Raw genomic sequence first — 10,674 nt, forward strand, 5'->3', positions numbered from 1 at the left:
ATACACATAAATAAAACTTTAATATTCAGAAAAAAAGAAGAGCTAATTTAAAAAGACAGTAGATAGATAGATAGATAGATAGATAGATAGATAGATAGATAGATAGATAGATAGAAAGAAAGAAAGAAACAATATCCCCAGAACAGAAAGTAGAAATTCCCAACCTGTCGTGGTGACCACTTTCTGCACAAGGACTCCTGCCCGCTGCAAGTAGTTGATGGGAAAGTTCATAGATGGATTTGTGCTGGAGGCAGAGCTTACACTGCCACCGAGTGGGACATGTCGGGGCATCATGGGGATGGGGGTGGACTGTACAGGACGAACACTGGCCACAGGCTTTTCATCACCCTTCAGTGTTGGTTGCCTGCAGAAAAAAAAAAGGGCACATTTTCAGAGTTGGACAGAACAGCCACTGAGCTACTATAAACTGCCAAGCCCTTCACCCTTAACTATTGCTGAGAACAGCATCAGAAGAACATGCAGACTCTAATCAATTCTAAAGAAGCCTAGAGGCATGACTGAGATACCATAGCAGAGAAAGAAGAGGTCATTTCCAGAGATAAGTAGTCAGATGTTAGTGGAGTGAAGCCTTTCAGAAATAGAAGGTATATCTGCTTCTCTAGAAATTGGACTATCTACATCGGGAACTAGATCTAAAGGGAAGATGAGATGTTACAAAAATATAAAAAGCAAAGGCAGGCTCATGATACCATTTAAGTTGAAATCTGAAGGGCAAAATTTATCCTGACTCACTCACCTGTGTGATGCCGTATGTTCAGGTGATCATCAGGGATCACCTATCCCCACTTTAGGCATCATTTCTCCTCTCTGATTCTCTCTCAAACCTCAAACTTCAGTAAGTTATGCAGATGCCCCTCTCTACTACAAATTACTTTTCATGATGCTCCTCCTGGCTCCTAGCTGTGTCAGTCTCCATAATGTCTCTCTGGTTATGACCACCACACAAAAGCAGTAGCAACCAAAGCCCTTGCCCAAAGCCAGACTTCTATATGATGGTACTATAACATCACCTAAGGTCACTAGTATGTTCTTCCTAGTTCACCTTTCACCTGGATGGTACGTGATAAAGTTATTACTCCTGATTTGAGATCAAGATTTCCCTCTCTACATCTGCATGTATGCCTGTTGCCCCCTGCTGCCGTGTGCCCCACCCCTTGTCTTCTTCCCATTGCCACCACTTAATATACTCCTGGCTAGCCTTAAACTCATCAAGGATAACCTTAAATTTCTCTTCCTGTCTCTACATTCTGAGTGCTGGAATTACAGGCATGCACCTCCGCATTTGCTTTTCTGATAGCATGTGAAAAAATTTCCTTTTGCTAAGCTTTTAAAAATGCATTTTACTTGTTGACATTCCTATGTAAAGACATTTGATCATCGTGTGCTTTTTGCTACACTTGATTTGGAATGGGTCTATTGATTCTTTTAACTTAAATGCACTCTGCCAGGCCATGTGTGAATGCTTTGCACATAGTAAATTGCCAATAAACAATGAAGGAAAAAATTATTGAGCATGTATGTATTTTGTGTGTGTGGATGCAATCTTGCCAAGGCATGTGTGTGCAAGTCAGAGGACAGCTCTATGTAGAATCAATTTTCTCCTCCTCTTACGTGTAGTTCTAGGAATTAAACTCAGGTCCTCAGGCTTGCAAAGAGAGTATTCTCTCTTCTGAACATCTCACCAACCCTACTTGTCAATAAGCTTCCTGAAGTCTTTATCTTTGGTCTTGATGTATGAGGAAGACACCCTCTAGCGTTAGCATATACATTCCCATGTGACTTAAAGTTTGCCCCATAAAACAACCGTTTTATACCATTCTACCAGAAGGGTTCTGCTGAGTGGCAAAATCAGTAGCTCATTTCTCCAGCCAAGGTCATCAAAACTAGAGTCATTTAGAACATGTGGGCTGCTGAGTGGCTTTGACACCTGACACTAGAGCAGGACCTTCTTTGCATAGCAGCCCAAGAGCAGGCTGTATGTTCTCCCTTTAGGTGAACAGGAACTGAATGAAAGGAATTGGGTCTAGACCAGCCAGACTCTCTTCCTTCAGCAACTCACCAGTTCCTCTGACTGAAGGCAGGGATGCTGGTCAGGCTCTGGTCACTGGCAGGGTAATACTGCGCATACGATGGGCGAGTATATGGTACTGATGTACGCTTGTCCTCCTCATAGCTTTTCTTTGCTGCTTTCTTCTCAGCTTTGGTCAGCTTGTGATCCTTTCGGTTGAGGAGCAATGATTCGTGCTCAAAAGGCTCCTGAAGACAGAGAACGTTTGGGTTTAATTACCAGTCTTTGGTTTTTTTTAAAAAAAAATTATTTATTTATTTATTTATTTATTTATTTATTTATTTATTATGTATACAATATTCTGTCTGTGTGTCTGCCTGTAGGCCAGAAGAGGGCATCAGATCTCATTTCAGATGGTTGTGAGCCACCATGTGGTTGCCGGGAATTGAACTCAGGACCTTTGGAAGAGCAGGCAATGCTCTTAACCACTGAGCCATCTCTCCAGCCCTCCAATTACCACCCTTTGTGCAAATACAACTGATGTACAGTGAGTCTTATTTTGGAACCAAAAAGAAGTTGGCTGTCTCCAACACTGGCAAAAAGCGTTATAGGCAAGCAGGTTCTGTCAAGAGTCTCGTTCATGGACTAGTGAGCTATATCCTGGTGACATGATTTCAATTTTCAGAATACACATACAGGGAGAAAGAGAATCAACTCTACAAAATTTACAAAATTGTTCTCTTACTTCCACACGCATATGTAAATACACACACACACACACTTTTCAAAATTCAAAAGGAGGCTGGAGAGATGACTCGTGGTTAAGAGTAAGAGCACACACTACTCTTGCAGAGGACACAAATCCAGTACCCAGTACCCATGTTGGGCAGCTCACAACCTCTTCTAACTCCAGCTCCATCCAGGAGATTCAACATCTCTGGGCTCCACAGGCACCTGCACTCACATGCACATACTCACAAAGATATACACATATACACAACTAAAGTAAAAATAAATCTTAAAAAATAAACAAATAGGGGCTGGAGAGAAGGCTCAGCAGTTAAGAACATTAACCGCTCTTCCAGAGGACCCACGTTTAATTCCCAGCACCTACATGGCAGCTCACAATTGTCTGTAACTCCAGTTCCAGGGAACCCAATACCCTCACACAGACATACATGTAGACAAAAACACCAATACACATGAAATAAAATCAATAAATAATTTAAAGATAAATACACATATACATAAATAAAAAATAAGTATAGTCCACAGCTCTAACCTAGTATCAGTTGCAAATGCCCAAGTTCATACTCCCTACCAAAAGAATAGAGAGTTCAGAGAATTAATTTGCATTCAGAACTTCCTCCTCCTTCTGTCAGGGAGATTCACAGTGATCAGATTATTGGAATGACTGACTAAGCTCAACACTCCAAAGACTAGACAAGGTGTGGCAGTAGGTAGGGTCAGCAAAAGAATCACTTTAGTACAGTGTGTGCATGAACCACTACTTCAGAAGGAAGCAGGTTTGCCAAACAAGTCTTCACTGACTGAGTCCACCATACCAAGGATGTCATGTATATCAGGTACTTACCTTGGTGATGAGGTGAGGGTACTTCAGACAGGCAAGCTGCAAGACTGACTCCTTGATCCCCTTTATATCCAAAGACGTCTGGGGAGCTGGCTCTTTCTCAACAAAGTGCAGCAGGTTTTCCACTTCCTTCCTGGTGAAGTTCAGCATTGGGTTTAGGTCATCCACTACCCGGTCTAGAAGAAAAAGATAAGAACAAAGTCAGCACACGTCAAAGAAGACTGAACACACCACTAGCTACATAGGTCAGCAGAGAGAAAGTGGCTCAACTGACAATAAGGAAGTCTTTCACACACAAAAGTCAAACAGGCTGAGGGCCCTGGTGAAATGGACAAATCACAGAAGAGAAAACTACTGACTCCTCTTATTAAACTTACTTTTCCCAATATGAGGACAATCTCCTTAGTGACCTGAACTAGAATGATACGGGAGGATCTTCTGGCATTCTATGATCTAAAGTCTATTTGTATTCCCATGCCCTGACCCTCCCCCACACCCTTGATCGCTTATAGGATAGCAGCTAGTATAGAAACATATCTGGAATAGCCTGGAAAATCGCCCACCTGACATGCCCTGCTTGGAAATCTGCCGGTCATAGATCTTCTTTTCAAGAGTATAATCAGCCACAAGGCGATAGATGTGACAGGGCTTTTTCTGGCCATAACGGTATACCCGACATACTGCCTGAGCATCGTGGCAAGGGTTCCAGGAAGCATCAAATACCACCACTCTGTTGGCACCAATCAGATTCACACCCAAGCATCCGGCCCTTGAAGACATAAGCCAACAACCATAGTCTTAAAGGTGGTTTTCTAGTAAGCTTTGCCTTCTGTGACTCCTACCCCAACATTCCTCTTAAGTAAAATAAATACAAGAATTTTGTTGACCTGACAAACACTATGCTTGTTCCTCAAGCGTTGAAAAGTGTGCCCTTCAGCCCAATACAACAGTGTCTATAGCTCTCCATCCCTCTGTAAAAGGCAAAGCACCACACAGTAGCTCCAGAGCGCTGTCCCTTAGTAGGAAGAAATGTCTATACACAAAATGTTTCCAGTGTTTTTACTTTAATACCCAAGGGGGATGAAAGACTCATATTGACTGGGAATTCCAATACATGGCATCACAGGCAGGAAGATCAGGAGCTAAAGAAGACCAGCAGGGCTACATGAGATCTTATTTCAAATGAAAAAGAACCTATACGCTGTTAAGGACTGTTTGTAGAAATCAACAGAACCATTAGCATTCTAGACGTGAACCAAAAACATCAACCTTTTACAGTCACACTACACTTTCAAGTTATTTTGGTTTGTTTTGTTGTGAAGCAGCACTCACTGACAGAAGTCAGGCTGGCCTGACTCATAAGCCTTCTGCCTCCTGGTTGCTGAGATTGGGCACTTTTAAAAGCATCTTTATTTACATTATACATTATCTAATGTAACAAAGCACTCCTTACCATAAAACACTCCTGAGAGAAAATCAAATCACGACAACCACTTATGAAGATCTCAGAGAGCTGTACAACACCCTCGTGACTACCTTCACAACAACTTTTCCTGGGATCCCCTTCTGACCTCAGAAACAAATTAAAGACCGAGCAGATCTCTTCTCTGACTTAGATGAGACTTTGAGGTACCTGCCCAGGTGGCAAATTACACAATCACCCCCTTACAGACTCCACTCACCTTGTGGAAAGAAGAAACAGCCAGGTGGTGAGGTTGCTGGGATCATTGAACTGATTAATGAGCCGCTCTCTCTCAAAGGCAGGGGTGCTACCATCTAGCCCTAGGAAAAAAAAAAATAAACAAAAATGAATAGATGAGGGCAGAGAAATTCAGCAAAGCCACTACACGAATGTTTGTTTTTTTAATTATGTATTTTATTTTTAATTATATATGTTTCTGTGTGTAGGTATGCATGTGTGTGTGTCCGTGTGTGCATGCACACAGGTACAGATACCTGAAGAGGCCACAGGCAGTAGATTCCCTAGGAGCTGGAGCTATAGATATTTGTGACCTGCTTAACATGGACGGTAAGATCTGAATTCTGGTCCTCTGTAAGAGCAAGCAGCATGAACTCTTAGCCACTCAGCCATCTCTGCAACCCTGCAAATGTTTTTAAAACAAAACAAAACATCTACCCACTGGGCAAACCATGGGTCTATGATGAAGCCTAGACATCAGCACTGTGAAAGTATAATCAAGTAACTTTCACATGTAACATAAAACTATAAAATACAGCTGGGTGGCGGTGGCGCATGCCTTTAATACCAGCATTTGGGAGGTGGAAGCAGGTGGATCTCTGAGTTTAAGGTCAGCCTGCCTGTCTACATAGAGAAACCCTATCTCAAAAACAAACAAACAAAAAAACCAACCAAACAAAAACAAAAAACCAAAACAACAGCAACAACAAGAAACCTATAAAGCATTTTTTTCTCCTCTAGTGAATTCTAAGGATAGCGTCTCCCTCCAGACTTAAGCATGCACAAGACTCATCTAGGAACTTAGAAAAGACTGACTCACCCAGTGCGTGCAGGAACACCAAGAATTTTGTATTTTAATAAGGATAACATTCTTCCACCACTCTCTTCCTTGAGAGTTTTGTTCTTTTTAAACACCTTTTAAATAGTCCAGGCTAGCTTTCACCTCACAACCATCTTACCTCAGTCTCTAAATGCTGTGTTTATAGGTTATGTGCTACCAGACACAAAAAGACACCAGCTTTTCATTTTTTTTATTTTTAAGCTCTTGATGTTAAGAACTTGCAAACGGGAGGGAAGGAGGGAGGGAGGAAAGGAGGGAAGGAGGGAGGGAGGGCGGGAGGGAAGGAGGGAGGGAGGGAGGGAGGGAAAGAAAAGGAGAAAGAAAAAGACTTGAAGCAATACCACTCATTAAGAATAAAAAGACAAAAGTTCACAAGTGGAAGAAATCACTGTCACTTAGAAAGCAGCATAAAAGAAAAGGTAGCAACATTTGTTAAATTGGGGAAAGGACAAATCAAGGATCTCAGATACCAGCCAGGGAACTGAATTACTACTGTTATAGGAAACAGACATTTTAGTTGCCTAGTATTAGTGTCTCCAATCAGGACCCCAACTTACTTTCCAACCTGAGTTTTGTAATACTGAAGCACAGCTGACCACTGTCTCATTGGACAATCCTATAGAAAATACAAGCTATGAACCTTCATTTCTCTAAATCATTTCTTAGGCCAGTGGTTCTCAAAGGGTTATTCCTCCACTCTCCTACCCCCAGGGAACAGTCTGGCAATGACTGGAGGCATTTTTAGTTCTCAAAATTGAAGATGCTACTGACATCTAGTTGGAAAAAAATACAGATATTACTGAATATCCTACAACACACAGGTTAGACACCTACAGCCAAAGTCTAGGTCAAATGCTAACAAGGTAGAGCAATATTTCTTAACTTTCATTTTTTATTACTACTTACTTTTAGACACTTTTTCTCAACCATACCGTATCTTTCATGAAATATTAAAATTACAGATAGAAGGTAAACATGGTTATGTGTACCTATAAATTACACATCTGAAAAAAGTTTTTTTTCTCCCACATACAAACTCCCAAACTTTTCATACCCTTGGGGGTATTTAGCTCCCCTACAGAGACAAAGTGTGATCTAGGTTTGTGCTCACTCTGACCTGGATAGTCACTAGGCCAAGTAGTTCTAAACTTTCAAACTCTTCCCATTTTCCACCTAAGGCTCGTCTAGCCACCCACCCACAGTGACTCTGCCCTTTTTAGAACCCACTTTTGAGACAGGCATGGTCACACATGTCTGTAATCCAAGCAGTTGAGCCATCTCTCCAGCCCAGTAGTGGTTCTTTCTTAGAAGCTACCTTTCAGTAACGCCCTATTTCTTGGCTAATCACATATTTCTATACACTTGAAAAAGAATGGAGTTGGACAAGAGAAAAAACGAGAGAAAGAGGAAGCCCTTAAATAGATCTTGGTAAGACTCCAGAAACAATGCAACAGTATACTCACGGAAGTAGCTGACATTTCGAACCCACTTCTGTGTTCCTTGCCCTTCAGCACCAGGCAGACAGGGCACATCTCGTTTCCCTAGGAACTCCTCGATGAGAGCCAAGGTAGAAAGGCTCTGGCTGAAAGAGAAAAAGTCATTCAGATGGCTCCCAAAACCAAGGACTCTTGCCCTTAACACTCGCGTGCAACCTTCTAAGTGGAGCTCTGTAAGATGAAGCTGCACCAAGAACAACCAAGGATACTATCCTCAACTCATAACGGGAGCCGTTATCTATATACTTATTACCACCAACCCATAAAAACAAAACAAAACAGAAAACCAACCAAACAAACAAACAAACAAAACCATTATTTCTCTGATATCTTAATCTCTCCATTGAAAATTCTGGGGTTCAACCGTATTTGGTAGTGCAAATCCAACACCACATGAGATACAAATTAGTCTAACTGTGGGTCACAGGCAATCTTAAGCATCTTACTATGAAGATGGATCCATTTGACTGTTTTCAAAACCTTCAGAGAGCTGGGTTCTTGAAATGCAGTATGTAAAATCAGGGAACAAGTCTGAAACTGACTGTCACAGTGGAAGCCCTCAACTGGCTCCCAAATCAGGTTCTAGGGTCACAATGTGGTCAGAAACAATCCACTGTATGCCTGTTTCCTTATATATAGTCAGGTTTTGATGAGACTCAAAGCCCCAGCCAAACCTAGAGTGTGACTATAGGGCATATCACATCACTTACGTGGCCTTCAATGTAAAAACCTTATTCTAAAAAGGAGGGAGGGGAATAAAAGGGTCAGCAAGTGTGCTCTACAAAGGGCAAAACAGCAAACATTTTAGGTTTTGTAGACACATCTAGCCTTTTAGCAGGTTTGCCTTTTGTTTTGTTTTGTTTTGTTTGAGACAGGGTTTCTCGCATAGCCCTGGTTGTCCTGGAACTCACAGAGATCCACCTAGCTCTTGTCTCCTAGGTGCTGGGATTAAAAGCTACCACACCCGACTAACCAAATACACTCGTTATTTTTTGTATTTCTTTCTATAGACTGAAGTGTAAAAACTAGTTGGGCTTGGTAATCTCTCCTTCAAGGAGGGAACACAAATTCAAGGCCAGCCTAGGCTTTGGAGTAAATTCCAGCCCAGTCCAGGGACCTCAGTAAAAAAAACTCTGTATCAAAATTTTAAAAAGTAATGTCAGGGGTGGTGGCACAACCCTATAGCTCCACCACTCAGCAAGGAATCAAACATTCAAACCAGCCTGGCTTTATGAACCCTGTCTCAAAAACCTAAACAGAGCTGATAGACAGTTCAGCAGGTAAAGGCGTTTGTTGTCAAGTCTAATCTCAATGCTAGAGTGCTTGCCTAATATGCATGAGGTCCCAGGTTCAACTCCCAGCACCACAAATTTAAAGTAAAATAAAAATTTTAAACATAAATGAATAAACAAATACACAAATAAATGTTAAAAAAAATAAAAACTAGCCAGGTTTGGTCTGGGACACAGTCTGAAGGACTAGAATATCCAGAATATGATTTCTAATGTTAACGTAAAACAAACAAACAAACAAAAACCTGGGTGCTGAGATGCAAGAAAGCTCTACCTCCAAGTGCTTGGTTACAGAGCACTGGAAAAGGCAAGGTGAAGCTATGAGGCTAGATGGTTTCACTGCATAGATGCTGTATTCATCCCTTCCTGTAGACACCAAGCCTCAATTCTCTTCTTACCTAAACACAAGGATCTTGTCCCCAAGCTTCACACTTTCTTCAATCAGGTGGAAAAGCAGTACCATCTTGGGAGAGTTTTCTAAGACTCCAGTCTGGTAATTAGTCAGAAGATCCTTGGCCTACAAAAGAGAATTGGAGCAGGTCTGAGACTGGATGAGTAGATTAAAAGTCCCCCTGTAAGGCAGTGGCCACTGACTACCTTCAGCATTTTCTGCACAGGACAGCACTGCAGTGCACTGTGCACACTATTCTTTCCCCAGATTGGTCATGACCGTCCCTCCTCGGAAGCAGTTTATGGCTATGAAGACTCTGCTTGACTCACCCATTCATATGTAACAATGTTATTGCCTCGCTCCTGAAAAGGGTTAAAGCCAACTCCCTGTAGGAACTTGCTATTGGTTGTTTCTCCCATGGAGGAAGCCAGGGTGCTATCTTCTCCCTTGACTTTTGTGCCCTGTGGTGGGCAACGAGCACTGGTCCCTGCTGAGCCAAGCTCTTCCACATCTAGGTCCTGCTCATTGGCTAGGTTTTCCTTCTGAAGGGCTTCATATAGAACATCAGGATGATTCCAGATCTAAAGTTAAACAAAGGAAGAAAGAGTATAGACCAGAGAATATTCCAAGGGTATCCCAAGGAGTATGGAAACATGCTCAAATAAACAGCTGCTACAACTCACATTACATACCCAAAGAACTTGCAATTTCACTGCTGGCTCTGATGACCATGACACAAGAATAGGAAATGCCAGTGTGCTTGGTGTATAATCAAAAAGTCTGTGTCACGAGTATTTCATTTTTAAACAGGGAAAGAATGTTTTGTTTTCATTGTATGGCTATATTCAATTACTTTACAAAACAAAATTAACCCTCCCTATGAAAAAAAAGGTATCTGACTAATATGTGATTTCAGGAACAGTTCCCAGGAAAAGTTCAGAATTCCTGGCAAAGGAGAAAGAATGCCATAAGCCATGGCACTATCACAAGAGCACTTTCACTTTTGTTTTTTGGCTTTGGTCAGAACAGCGGCTACAAAAGCAGTATTTTTAAAGCCAGGTGTCATGATACTTGCTTATAATCCACACACTTGGAAGCCTGAGGCAAGAGGATTGCCAAGAGTTTAAGGTCAATCAGATAATATGGCAAGACCCTGTCTCAAAAAACAAACAAAAGAGATACTTTGAAATCCCCTCCATTGCCAGGTATGGTGGCACATACCAGTAATCCCCACATTCAGGAGGCTGAGTCAGAAGATATGAACTTAAAGATATCCTTAACTGGGCTGGAGAGATGGCTCAAAGGTTAAGAGCACTGACTGCTCTTCCAGAGGTC

General features: G+C 41.8%; 1 protein-coding gene across 2 annotated transcripts in view; it reads right to left on the minus strand.

Annotated features, from left to right (window-relative positions):
- The window catches only part of Rad54l2 (RAD54 like 2), a 27,898-nt gene that overhangs the window by 6,144 nt on the left and 11,080 nt on the right, over positions 1–10,674 (minus strand). For both annotated transcript variants that reach the window (XM_005347832.2, XM_026779441.1), the window contains 8 exons: positions 9,669–9,920; positions 9,347–9,465; positions 7,624–7,742; positions 5,303–5,402; positions 4,184–4,389; positions 3,624–3,796; positions 2,081–2,277; positions 165–364 (listed from right to left, as the gene is read on the minus strand). In XM_005347832.2, the coding sequence (XP_005347889.1) occupies positions 165–364; positions 2,081–2,277; positions 3,624–3,796; positions 4,184–4,389; positions 5,303–5,402; positions 7,624–7,742; positions 9,347–9,465; positions 9,669–9,920 (1,366 nt within the window). The remainder of the gene's footprint in view (positions 1–164; positions 365–2,080; positions 2,278–3,623; positions 3,797–4,183; positions 4,390–5,302; positions 5,403–7,623; positions 7,743–9,346; positions 9,466–9,668; positions 9,921–10,674) is intronic.

This window comes from Microtus ochrogaster, chromosome 5 (genome assembly GCF_000317375.1).
Source record: "Microtus ochrogaster isolate Prairie Vole_2 chromosome 5, MicOch1.0, whole genome shotgun sequence".
NCBI lineage: Eukaryota > Metazoa > Chordata > Mammalia > Rodentia > Cricetidae > Microtus > Microtus ochrogaster.